General features: G+C 43.1%; 1 protein-coding gene across 1 annotated transcript; it reads right to left on the reverse strand.

The window, feature by feature from the left end:
• Positions 1-2,564: 2,564 nt before the first annotated feature.
• Positions 2,565-11,877, reverse strand: LOC104360532 (dual specificity protein phosphatase 13-like). Its single transcript, XM_009966487.2, has 3 exons — positions 11,687-11,877; positions 10,776-10,996; positions 2,565-2,920 (listed from the first exon to the last, which is right to left on the reverse strand). The coding sequence occupies exons 1-3, from the start codon at positions 11,875-11,877 to the stop codon at positions 2,706-2,708; spliced, it is 627 nt and encodes a 208-aa protein (XP_009964789.1). The 3' UTR covers positions 2,565-2,705.
• Positions 11,878-14,057: the final 2,180 nt, after the last annotated feature.

Raw genomic sequence — 14,057 nt, forward strand, 5'->3', positions numbered from 1 at the left:
ACAGCTGTGTGCCAGGACCAAACGCCTTGCTGTTAGCAAGGGTGGCTGTGGTGGAAGGAAGCTATTCCTTCTTTCTTGGGTCAAGCTGGTGACTTGCAAACAGTCAGCAACCCTGGATCTCAAAATTGTAGCTCAAGATATACCTGGAACTGCCCCCAATATTGTTTTCATTTTCTTTGTCTTGATTCCAGCTGTAATTTTAAGAGGCTTCTGCTTAACTAAGCACAGGGGCAATAAACCACCTCAGTGTGCAACACCTGTGGGGCAGAGATTAGGACTGCTTAATTGTCATCAACTACCGAGCGTGCAGCTGTGCCCCTGCCAGGCCACCTCTGTGGTGCTGCAACCCTTGCAGAGACGGGGAGTGATGGTGGGCTCGGGTACTGTCGTCTGCTGGAGGGTGGAAAAACTGCAGGGAGATGGGGGGACCCGCCTCCCTCTCTCTGAACTTCACAGCAATGAAAAGCGCTGGAACCAATTCAGGCTCTTCTAGAACGGGAATTTTTTTGTGCTGGGGTTGGATAGCTGATTTATTGTCTTTGGGTCAGTGTTTTTGATCTCTTGTTCTTCATTGTTTGGTTGGGTTTTTTCCAGGTTGATGAAGAAGCTTCCACTATACACCTGTACTAGTGACATCCAGCCAGCAGCCCTGCTTTGCCAGTGCCCTGGCTTTCCCACCAGGCTGCAGCTCCAGCCAGACTTACTGCTCCCAGCTGCAAGGCATGCATGGCAGGGGAATCTATGGCTGTCCCTGGCCAGCTGAAATAGTCCTGCAATGGCCAACAGGCCTCAGCTGGGGTAAATTTAGGCTAAGTCACCCTGAGAAGCTGTTCACTTTAAACTCTACCCTGCAACCACAGATGTTTCCAGATGTGCAACTTGCCGGGAATTATGACCTGTCCTGACAGGCTCAGTGCACAGAGATTTTGGACCGTTGTATTTCATATGCCCCCTGTGCTTTAACATAGTGCCATTTGGCTTGGCATAGGCTGAGTTACAGAGACTTGAAGGGAGCGGTTAGTAAGGCAGCTGAAAAGACTACTCACAAAATAGCTTCAGCATGGTCTGCAATAAAAAAGGATCCCCAGGCAGACTGAGGTGGAGGAGACCCAAGTGCCAGGAGTAGTTCAGCCACCATGCACACTGAAATCTAATCTCCTTGTGGTGGCAGCCCGTAAGAGGCCTGTGAAAGCTATAACTTGACTGATTTTTCCATCATTAGCTATGACCTCCCTTCTGGCTGCTTACTCCTGTCTCGAAGGATGGGACACTCTCTGAAGGGAAGACCCATCTCTCTGTTCCCTGAGAGGAAATTAGTCTGTAGTATTGCTTGTGTTTTACTTACTATGTTTATTAAAGCAGAAACACCACCTGAATTTCTCTATAGGCTCTGCAGGGAAATCATGTTTCCATATCGCATTATGAGAAATGCAGTGGAAGTGTGCTATGCTCAGTTAATTTTTTTTAATGTATGGAGGCAAAAGAAACTTCATTTCAGAACGAGTCTGTGCTTCTCTCTATTCAACATCCATAGTGCTATAAATACAAACTGCAGGGTACTTTGAGAACTGCAAGCCTTTAAGACCTCTCAAGGGAAAACATCACACCAAATTAATCTGCCGTCAAGTGGAAATTCTATATTGTTTGCATTTGCCAATGTTCTGTATGTGGCTGTAATTGCACTGAAGCAAATATCTGCTTCGAGTTCTTCACAAGATTAAATGTGGCCAATTGGGCGTAAAAGAGTAATCGAAATGCAGAGCTGCTGCTTTGGATTTGTTAGAGGCATTGCTCATTTTTGCTCTGACACGATGACACTAGGTTCTGGCTTTCCCTTAAAACAGGGAAATTTGGGGAATGTGATTTGGAGCATCAGGTTGCAAGCTAAGAGGAGGACGTTTCTGTCTGGCACTGCTGCTGCCCTGCAGCTCACCAGTGGGCAGTGCGCCGTGAGCATGCCCCTTGCTTTACGTGTGCGAGGGGACACCTTCCTTCCCCCTGGGAGCAGTGAGGCTGGCGATAGCCCTGCCCCAGGGTGCAGTGTCTGGCTGGGGCCTCCAGAACCAGCTCCTGAGTATTTCATGGTCTTTTTAAGTTCTGAGTGTTTGCCATAGGTTTGAAGCTAAAAGGACTTGCAAAGGTCCCAGCAAGAGCCTCTGTGGCTTGTAATAGAGGGAGCCCAAGATCTGAGTTGGATCCTGACTAGTGTCACCATGTCAGACGAAAGGAGCATGTCAGCTTGCAAAACCTGAAGTCTCACCCTCTGCCAGCTGGATGTGAAATGTTAAAGATTTTCTTAAAAACCTCATGCTTTCTTTTTCTTTTTACTACTTCAGCTATTTTCCCTCTTGCCATATAAATGCAATTATAAGCAAGTAAAAAAAACTTTTTTCAAGTTAACTGCGCTGCCTTTTAATTCTGCATGAAAACCCAACTGCTCCCTATGCCCTGCCCAACAGGTAGTTAAATAAACAGGCCCAGGTGGGCAAAACTGCCAGTTTCAATCCTCTTTATTTCATTTTCTTTCCAATTAGTGGGCTTATCCAAAAGAATACGTACCAAACTCCTGCCAGCTTGCTCATGCTCGTCCATTTCCCAAGGAGTTTCTCAGTGAAGCTACAGAGCAGTACTGACAGCATCCTTGCGCTGTCTTCAGTGGGGGCATTATCTCTCGATCCGGTGCTGGGAGACATGCCCCTTTGGCACTAGCAGGCCTCTGCTCCTCTGCCTTTCCCCCTTCCTAGCTGGAGATCCAACTCCCGAAGCTGCTTGAGGAAGCCAGAGTTGGGGCAGATCCCCCTGTGTGAGCGCACAGTTCGAATTGCATCAGCGAGGGGCATATCTTCACAGATCATTAAGAAAGCAAGGACAAGAGTTGCGGATCGACTGATTCCCATTGCACAGTGAACTAGTACTTTGCCTGGAAAAAGGAGAGAGAGAGGCAATTATGCTAGGAGGCCAAATGGTGGGCTTTATCGTGCTGGAGCAGAGATGGAAGCGGTGCTGATCCTGGGGTTGAGCAAGCAGGTGTGCTGAGCCCTGCAGAGCAGGCCTGGTGCAGTGTTGGTTCGGGAACAGTGAGGTTTTAATGGCTGGGGACAGAAAATTCCAACTGTATTCCAGGATTCATGACTGCTTGTTTGGGATTAGCGTGTCCTTAGCACTCCTGCCTAACCTGCCATCCGTGGTGTCCCTCCTTGCTCACATGTGGTTTTGGGACTGAGGTACTTGCTGGCAGAGCTTCAAGTCTTCATACTTGAAGGCTGTGCTATGGGAAGCAGCCTTGGCAGGTTACTAACAGGGCCTGGAAACTTGGGATTTCAGATGTGCAACGCTCAGGAGTGCTCGTTGCAGGAACCCTCCTGGTTTTCCACAAGATCTTTATTTCTTCTTTGCTTAGGGCAGTAATGCTTTCTGAGGGTGCTGGCAGCTGCCCAGACCTTGATGGAAGTGTGTGGGAAAAGGGGTGTTAACATTAAGAACAGCTTCTGTTTGTATATGCCATTTGCACCAGCTTACATTCTTTCATTTCTGTAGCCTACCCTGTACACCTGAAATCTCTATCCTTCCCTTAGGGGATAGGGGATAAAATGCCTTTATCTTCCCTTCTGCATTAGGTGATCACTAGAAAAACAATTTATGAAATGTTTTGAGCTCCCCAGAGATTTCAGTGTGAGGTGTGCATCTTCATTAATAGTTCATTAGGAGTAATATTGTGTGTCCTTCCATGTTGCTGTAAGCGAGCCTCAGGGAAGACCTTCTAGGGATCCAAGCGTACAGTGCCCTCCTTCCCTCTGCTCTGCTTTTGGATTTTCTGCCATGATCTCTAATGGAAGTAGCCTGAGAAATGCAATTCTGTATCATGACTGCTTCCCCAGTTTCTACTGTGTCTTTGACCCATGTTGGAAGGAGATAAACATTTTTTTAAATGGTTTTATGTGAAATTAAAGGAAATTTTGTCAAAAGGATTGCTTTCAGATGGAAAAATTCAGCTTTGTAGTCCTTTCCCTCTGGATGTGAACAAAGGGCTCATTCTGGAACCTGAAAACCTGCATCTTGTAAATATTCTAAAATGCTTCAACTTTCACAAAAATGGTATGATTCAATGAGAAATTTTTAATTGCAAAAAAAATGTTCTGTTGTTCCACTCAATTATAGCCCTGCCTGAAAATTTCCAAACTCTATTGTCCTTTGCTGCAGTCAGACCTAGTCTCTTCACAGAGACCATGGCTCAACAATTGGGCATTATTAAAGTAACCAGTGATTAGAATCAGATTTGAGCTTCTGACCACCTCATGAACAGCTCTGTCTCCCATTAAGGCAGCTAAAAATGTCTTTTTAGCATGAAAATTTCAGAACACTTACTCACTGGAAATCTGCACAAGTTTGAAATTAAATTTTCTGCATTTTTTTAAATTTTAATTTTTTTTAGACTGTCACATTTGCTGTCTCTTGTTTACTAATTGTATAGCTGTAGCAAGTGCAGTCTAACAAGAATACAGCTTATTCCCAGAAAAAAAGATGAAAATAAGTAAAAATAATACCATGCTGCTTTTCTTACTTTAGAGATGGAGTAAAGTATCTCAGATGCTGCTTCTCTGTAAAAAGTAAGGAGGGGTAGGAAGAACAGACAGCTTTTCAGGGCTAGTTCCTTGTTTTGTTTGTGCTTATAGCATCTTAATTTCTCTATTACCAGGGAGTGAGACAAAAATATCCTTGTTGGATGATGAGCCTAGATTCAGCCAAAAACCTCAGACTGATTGCCCCCATCTCCCTGGGTGTTAATTCTGGGTACTTTGTGCACAGCTTTTAATCTTAAATCCCATTTTGTTTGTGACAGAGTATTTATTTAGCAACAGCTCCTGTTCTGACTAATGATGATGGCATAGCCACATGCTCAGAGAGCGCGAGCATGTGTTGTAAAAACCTGCTCTGGCCAGCAGGTTGAGAGAAGTGTTGAATTCCACAATGTATGTGACACGGCCACCTTTCATTATCCTGGCATGAGAAATCTGAGCTCAGCCCTAAAGATAGACATGTCTTCAGTAGAAATAAAGGGACAAATATAGTCTCCAAGGAAGCGGCAAAAACAGCTCTGATGACAGCAGATTTGGACCGGGCATCAAAACCTTTGGGGGGAATGAAGAGGTTTTGGCAGCGTAATGTCAGTTTTGCAGAATTAGAAGATCAAGTGATTTCTATTTGTTTTCTCATTCAGATACAGCTTCACAGAATTTACTAAAATACCGATGCCATTATTTGAGGTAAATTACATCTATCTGTCAATTCCATTAACCCTATGGGGATTCTTGGCAGCGAAGTCCTACTTTTTATGGGAATATGGAGAAATGCTTTGCACCCCTGCTAAAAGGAAATTTGCTAATTTGGGTTTTCACTAGACTTATTTTCCAATGTGCTGCACTACCGTCAGCCTTCACACTAACCTTGTGGGATATGTACGCTGTATTGTATTCCCCAGAGGAGGCACTTCAGACCCAAATAACCCAGGTCTGAGATTTTAAGGGGAATGTCAAGGAGTCAGGAGCACAATTTCTCTTTGAGGAATACTGTGAATAGGGATAAGACCAAAAGGTCTTTGGAAAATCCATGCTTCGGTAGTTTGCAGTAGGCCTAACTGTAATGTAGTAGCAGGGATTGGGGAAATGCAGACACTCTCCCTAATGCACACCCCAGATAACAAAAGCCAAGGAACAACATGTTCTGATATATTTGCTTGGAACCAGAACGCCACTTTCCTCTTTTTTTTTTTTTTTTTTTGTCTGAAAACTTCTAAGCTACCTGCACTCTACAACTAAAGAAAAAGAAATAAAAATAAATTAGATTTATGGTTTTAACTTCACCAGGAGGGGAAAAAATGAACTAAAAACAACCAAGAAGAGATGGCCTTGATGTTGGATTTTATTTTGAATCACTAAATATTTTGAAATTCAATCTAAAGTTTGCCAGAAATTGGATGGAGGACAGGAGAATTGCTGTTCTGAACCTAATTTCTATAAAACAGTGGTTTGGTCTATTTTTTTTTCCACCCAGATCAGACCTCCTACCTTGGAAAATGCTCAGTTTCACCTGCAGTCTGGAACTAAAGACTGAGCTGAGCACAGGTATGGATACTGATATTAAATATTGCCTGATGTGTTTTTGTTAGGGGCACAGAAAGCAGAACAAATTCCAGGTTCCTGGTTGCACAGGCTGGCTCTCTACCATTTTATATCTAACTCTGCGTCTGAGAGGAGGAGGTGGCAAGTAAGAACACACTGAATTTTCTTCCCTGCTTCTCTGGCTTATCTGCATTTCAAGAGTCCTCCTAGATCAGCAACTAGCTTTAGAAGGTATCTCAGCAAAAACCTGGACAAGCCCCAACTATTGACCTTGGACCTAATCTGCATGGCTCTCTAACACACTTGTTCCCATGAGGATGCAGGTATATTATTTCTTTTACATGTGCACCATCTATTTCACATTGTTAGCCTTTGTTTCACCATGCACAGAGGTTATGATAAATGCTGGTACACTGACAATAAAATGACTGTTTGTTGCAGATAAATCAGTCATGTGAAATGATTTAATTAACGTAAAATTGCTCTAATGAAAGCAGATTTGAATTTACTATGTGATTATTTGTAGCTAACAAATTGAATGTTAAACTTGAGACAGGAAACAAAAGCTGTGCTGCTATTTGGTTCTGTTTACAGGCTCAGATCCTTGCCTTTTAGCAGTATCTGTAAACAGGTTAAGTGATGCTCTGAACCCACCATGATATACTGCATTTGACTAGCGCCCAGGGCACACCTGCACCATGTGGGCTGACTGCAGCGGGCTTGATAATGGTGCGTTGTGTCAGCCTCTCACGGGAGGCAGCTGGGATGCACTGTCCCAGCACCAAGGCTCTGATTCCCGGATGGCTGCTGGACCACAGCCTGGGAAAACAGAGGCACCCATGCATGCCGCTGTCATGGGGCGGGCAAGGAAGTTATAACCAGATCTTCTGTACCACAGAATCCATGCCACAAGCCAACATCCTCCAACTCTGCCTTCCCCACCTCCGTTTGTTTTAACATACAGCGCAAAGAGAAGTTGGACTGATCCCACATTAGAGGGCCATGTTGCAACCTTCTCTCTGAGCATGTAACAGGATCCCTTAGGAATAATGGGATTAACTGAGGAGAAGTGGGGGCACTTAGCTTCTGGCATTATTAAATCTTGCAATCCTTATTTGAAATGTTGCACCGCACATCTCAAGCTACTTTTTGCCGAGGCAGACAATAACTGTCATCTGGCCGGGATTTGTGCAGAACAATAACACTTGGTTTTTAACAGCGGATTATGGATATTATATCCAGCTCATGCCTGCTGTAACTCTACTGACATCAAAGGGTTTGCACTAGGGATAAAGTTTGCACATTCAACTTTGTTGGCCAAATTCAAGTTGGGAAATTCAATGTTGTTGAACAAATCAGTCATTAAAACACATAATATCTTATTGTCCTTTTGCTACTCATCATTAACTGAGCTAAATGTCCTGAACTAGCCCTTGCTTTCTTTCAGGGTACATTGTTTGGCTTAAGACCAAGCTCCAGATCCATCACCCGGAGTGAATGCTCCAACTACCCTTGTTCCATTGAATCTGGCAGAAATATGCTGCTCACCAGGAGGAGAGCTCAGCTGGGCTAGGGGGCCCCAGGGGCTCTTCCCACTCCACTGTGGTTTCCTCATCTCCTGTTATGTTTTAGCCATTGTCCTGTAGCCAGGTGCAGAATCAATCGTCTATTTCTTGATTAATCAAGTGTCTATTTCGTCACAGCTGAAAATAGCAAGAAGCCTATGGAGAGCTTTAAATGGTGGCATGTCCCTTCTTCCCACACCTCCTGGAACAGGTAAGGGCCGTCATCTGCTGGAGAGTGAGAGGACAAACTGATGTATATAATGCACCTGTGGCAGAGTCAAGAGAGAGGATGCTTTTCTCCTATGTTAAGCTTCTTTCATAACTGCCACCACCAAGAAGGCAGCAGGAGAAGGAGCCTAGCTTTTCATTTGCTCCACTGAAGTGGAAGAAGGGAAATGCCTTTGAGAGGGTTTGCCATTTCATGAAGTTAATGGGTGATTTTAACCTGCCTGTTTTAAACATGTTCAGAGGTCAATAAAAGGAGAAGCTTTCTCCTTGGGAATCTTTCTCTCTGCACAGTGTTAGTTTAATAGTTTTCATGGTATGCTTTCATCTGTGCTCTCAAGTTTTCTTTTCCTCCCTTTTCTGCTACACTTTACCAAGCCCTGCTGATTTACGCTTACATTTAGCTGCATTCCAGAAAAATGCAAATTGTACAGATGGCCATGCAAAGGGGCAAGATTGATATTCAAGGTGTTGCCCCTTGAGCGTGAGCGTGAGCATGATGGAGAAGGCCAGTGCTTCCCTGACACCATATTTTTCCTTGCAGAGAAGGAGGCAGATTGTGCATCTGCTTGCTCTTGGATGAGCCTTCCCAAACATCTCTGTTATGTGGGCAAAGAAACATGAGGGCTGTGCTGAAGGAGAGGCAGCCAAGGAAGCAGGGTTCATAAAATAAAGCTTATATGGCACAGCTGCAATTGTAGTGCACGTATTTCTTAATCTGTACAACAAAGATGATGAAGGAAGTCATTCAGGGTGTGATGCAGCCCTTAACCACTGTGATATGAAGAACTCCCAATTGGGGGCTTGTGAGTGCACACTCCCTTGCTTTCTTTTGCTCATGCTCATATCCATGTTTGAAGAAATCGCTTTAAAAATAAATTCCTTATATCACCAAAGACATAATCTGTTCAGCTAAAGTAGAAATCTGGAATAAATCTGTCCATGCTGTTTTCTGGACCTCTGGTATAGACCATCAGAATTTTTCCTCAATCATATTGGAAGTAAGTCTTACTTAATTCTAATGAGTATTTGATTCGTAGTTTTAAATATGTTTGTGCCTCATATAGTCTTAACTTTGACTTATCCTCCCAGGTGAAAAAGATAATTTAATTCCATTTTAAAAAGATATTGAATTTGCTTGTAATATTTAAGCAGCAGTCTTAAATGACTTCTCAATCAAACACAAGTACCTCGTTACATCCTGAATTTAATATGAACAGGCCTCTTGTCACCTGGTATAATTTTTTGTTCAGCATCACTGCTTATAATAAATGCCATTTTTTCTCTTCCTCTAAATGATGTGAGTAACAATCCCCTCCCTGTCTCATCCCTGCACAGGTCATGGGTATTTAGCTGCTAAATTTCTGTATCTCAGGAAATTATGCTTCCAGAACATCTTGTTTATATATTTTCTAAACTGTTGCACTTTCCTTAAAATGATGAATGTCAGCAACAGCTGGACTGTATATGATTGAATTTCACCTTGTCTCCATTCCCAGAACCCTGCTTCCATATGGAGTTCAGTAAAGCAATATCTAAAAGCATGGGAGGAGAAATAAATATGCATTCTAGACACGATGAGTTCATTGTGCTTGCCTTGAGCCCTAACTTGTTCTGCATTCATAACTTTCAGTATTTTGGCATGCATCTTGCAAAGCACTGGTTTTGTTTGCTTTTTGTGGCCGCCATGATTCACCTGTTGTTTTCTGTCTTTTGTCAATTGATTTGGAACTTTTTTTTTACACATGCACAAAAAGATTTTGGATCTTCCCTTTCTCTGGAGCACCACAAATAATGGCTTCAATTGCAAATAGCGTATGCTGTAATAGAAATGGGTGCAAATCCAAATTCCCCAAATATGCTAGTGGTTTTGAATTCCAAATGTAACTCTCAGTTGCACAAAGGCAAATATTTTCTAATGTGATGGATCAAGCCTTCCAAACAGCAGTAAACACTGAGATATCTAGCATGGAGGTACACTGTTTTCAGTTACTGTGTCTCCCTTCCCTAGCTTTTATGGTGTTGATCATATCTACTAGCTGCATATGATTAAGCTGGGTAGTTAGTATTTTAGAACCCTCACTGATATTCAAGCTCACCATGATTCAAGCAAAACAGTTTGTTGAGTGCCTAACTGTTCTCTTAAAAAATCCACTTTTGAGCGGGTACAGTTTTGTGGCACAGTGGAGAATTGCTTTCGTAAGGGTTTGTGCTTAATAGTAGTGATCCCCCACTAGCCCCAGGCCTCTGGCAGTGTACTTGACCTGTGTTTAGTGAGTCCAAGGATTTTGTGGGTTATCTTTCTATTTCAAGGCTATACTTCTTCTAGCAACAGCATGACATTATCTCCTGGCTAGTGCTGTTGTTTAGCTTCTCTTCTACAGAACTGCTTGCCGGCAAGTTCCTCCCTATCCTGTATTTGTCGGACTTGCACAGATTGTAGCATTATAGTTGATTCTTCTTACTCACATTTGATGCTCGCCCTTGTCTCTTTACCCCATGCCAGCTTTTCTTTTAAGCCCCACTGCTAATTTGAAAACATCGAGTGTATGTGCCTCCGCCTAGGTCAGTGTGTCCCTATAGGTAATAAAGGACACTTGCTATTTTGCCTTTTGCTAATGAATATCACTAGGCATAGGAAAAACCCCTCTGAAAGCCTATTCAGTCTCTCCTTGCCTGTTTCAGGAGAACAAGGGAACTCCCACTCACTGCTGGAGTTTGAAGCAGGCATGACACTACTTGGTTCGGGTATCTCCGTTTTTGCCCACATCTGCAGGTGGTTGGTTAATGCCAAATACAATTTGATAACTTGCTGGACTTGGTTCTTATGAAGAAGATATTCAATGTGCACATATAGTCTAGTTACCTCTTGGGGAATTCAGTGCTGCTCTTATGTATCGAGCAACTGGGTAGAAGTAAATGCTGAGATCAAAGTTCGGGTTGTCCTCTGCTTCTACTCCATAGTAATCCACGGGCAGGTCTTTGTAGAACTTAGGACCAGTGTCAATGTGAAATCGCCCAGCAGCGGCGTTCACAACGTGGGAGATGCCCATTCGGCTCAGCTGTGCTTTGTCACGAGCAACATACCTGGAAGATGGATGGTGGGTTATATTTGCCTGTCACATTACAATGTGGGGTAGAACATGCTGCTGATGGTGCTGTTTGCAAAAACCACATGAAGTTGTAGTGGCTATTTTCTGAGAAGTGGATCAGGTCCCAAGTGTCCACCAGAAGTGGCTCATTAAGAAACTGACTTTTACATTGCCTGCATTTTTCTTCCAAACATCAGTTTAGGTGGTTCTTCTCAATGGACAAAAAAATTAAAAGATGGTGGTGGTGATATTTCTGTACATGCCAAGAGTTTTCTAGCTTGCTTTCTCACCAACTCACCTTTGCTGAGCATCCATCAGTTCAGGGGACTGATGCCACATGGCAATTTGAAGAGAAAATGAGGCTGATCTTGGTTTATCTATCTCTGGCATGACTGCCAGCAGTACCAATGCCGTGGCCCCACCAGGCTCTTGCAGTTTGGGACTCCTGTGCTAATGCAGGAGGAGAAGTCAGGAGGGGGAATATACCTTTCGGACACTTAGGATGCCTATTCTTTATGCTACAGCATCTATGCACCGTTCAGCCTTGCTCAACACTTAGACTTACTGTGAGGAGTCCCCAGGTTAGTGCCTAGCACTCTTTTTTACATGAAGAGTGGAAGATTTCAGGGGAAACAGGGTGGGGGCTGAGTTGCAGCAACAGCTTCAACCCTTCCCTCTCTCTTACAGGTCTCCCACGTAAAGGTTTGGCCAGACTTCATCCACATGCCCCGTGGGGTGTGAGCGTGTCCAGAGCAGGCACCGCAGCTCCTCCAGGGACGGTGTTCCAGCGCTGCTCTGGCTGCCCCGCGTCGGGCCTGAGGCACTTCTTATCTTGGGGCGCAGTAAGTCCCCACTGCACAGGGAGTCCCAGGCCATCCTGAAAGGTGGAGGGTAAACATTCACCATCAGCCAGAGACATTTCCGAGGTCACAGCCTCTTCCTCTCACCTGTCCTTACCCCCCTCCCCCCCCCCCCCCAAAGCTGGACCACAGTTAGGGTAGGGTGCTTTTGGGGGCAGCTACTGTCTTTCTCTTGTGTGTTTATGTGCTTATTGCAGTAGAGGCCATGACTGGACTTGGGAATACTGTTGCAATGTAAACGATGATAGTCCTAAACAAAGGCAGGCAGTGGCTCACATAGTCCCGTGTCGTGGTTCAGACAATGATTTTAAAGTCCGTGCTTCTAAAATAAAGTTTTATGTTATCATGGCAAATTGGAAGCCTAAAGCTTTTGCAAACTCAGGGCTTCAGCAGGCTTATTTTGACCTGACTACTCAACCTTTCTTTCTAGGTATGTCAAACAGTCAATTAAAATTTAATGATTATATTTAAAAATATTTTTTCATAGGAAGTGGGGAAGTTCATATTCCTATCTGAAATTCTAGATACTGTTACCACAGTGAAACAGCCCAATCCTCGATATGCCAGCATAAGGGTTCTGCTTTCGAATGGAAAGAGGTAATGCTATGGAATATGTGTTGTGTAAGTGTAGCTACTCAGTGGGTATAGAAACAAGTTACTAACTTGGTATGCTGACGGTTTCCTTTAACCATGTAACTAGGACTTCCTGATATATACTTTATCTGATTTGTCTTTTATAATTTTTTCAACAAACTGAGCTGAACTGAATAGAATTGGACATGCAGAATCTTACTCATTGGTTAGCTCTTAATTGTCAGCTTCATCAGGGAAAACTCTGTAAGGAGTATTTTGGTTCTTTCTAATGGTAGTTACCAGCCATACATGTTGTTTTCATGACAAATGTTCATGGTAGAAAAAACCTGCATAGTGATTCCAGCTGTGATTAATATGAGCATTAATACTTTTTTTTAATTATTAGATTATTTCATTTGCATTCCTCTCCCCTCTGCCCCCTCCAAGAACTATCCCATTTCTAATCTTGAAATAAGGACTTTGATTACAAGGAGAAACACTTTTTTAGGCATCAGTTTATCTCTGGAATTATTCTGTTCCCATATGGTATATTTCTTTTGAAATAGTGGTTCCTTGTGTTAGCTATAGATTTGTACTGTTGGGAGGATTTTTTAAGAGGGGAATAGAAATTCTATTTTTACAAGAGTACTGTTCTAAGGAAATATTAAAAATATATATTTATTATAGTGTTCTAAAAAAATAGTCAAGCATCTGTATTACAGACGTATTAGGAAGTCTGTCAACTTAGAACAGAAGCATCTGTCTAGGACATGTATGAAGTTGTAGTTGATGAGTCAAAGTCTTGCTCTGGCACTGCTCTACTGAATGTCTTTTGCATAAATGATCAGAGGGGTGGTTTGGGGTAGAACAAACCAGGACAGCAAACCTGAAATCTTCCATCTTTCTGCTGAACGTTTCTATCGCTTACTTGTATTCATGTTCAAGCACCTCCATTGACAATTTATTTCCAAACACTAACTGTGGTGAAAGGTTGTCCTAGTTTCTCATCAAGGTACTTTCACTAGCCCTAAGTTCACATTTTGGTGTAACTTTGTTTAAAAATATTTGTCTTTGCATGCACAAAGTCAGAGGGAGAGAGTTTAAAGACTAGCCTGCTTTGGGAGCTCATTGCACCTTACATTAATCCACTGTTTTGCTGAAGGAGAAATGGAGCAACTAAGTCCCTGAAAAGTCTACAGAAATTAAGGAGGGCAGCAGTGACTGTTGTGTCAGTGTTAGGCCACTGGATGTTGACTAGAAGCGACGGTCCTGCTGTGCACTTTGGGTGATTTGCCTTGCCACCCAGGTGCCAAGAGGGGCCCTCCTATTTCAGTGCACCTTATTCTGCCACCTTCACAGGCAGCCTTGTCCTCTTGAATACATTAAGTTTTCACCAAATAATGAAGTTCCCAGGATGGTCTTGTATTGTTTGTATTACAAAGAGCTCCACTGTGGAATGTGCTCCCCTCCCAAATGTGCATATCTCCTCCAGTGTCAGCTTTTACTGTGAAAACAAAAGCAGATGTTCTTGCCCATTTTGGATGGCTTTATGCAAGAGGAGGCATGGAGGAATTCCCATACTGGAATGGACACCTCTCATCAATTTTGAAAATTTCTTTGACA

This window comes from Tyto alba, unplaced genomic scaffold (genome assembly GCF_018691265.1).
Source record: "Tyto alba isolate M040663 unplaced genomic scaffold, T.alba_DEE_v4.0 Super-Scaffold_1, whole genome shotgun sequence".
Lineage (NCBI taxonomy): Eukaryota > Metazoa > Chordata > Aves > Strigiformes > Tytonidae > Tyto > Tyto alba.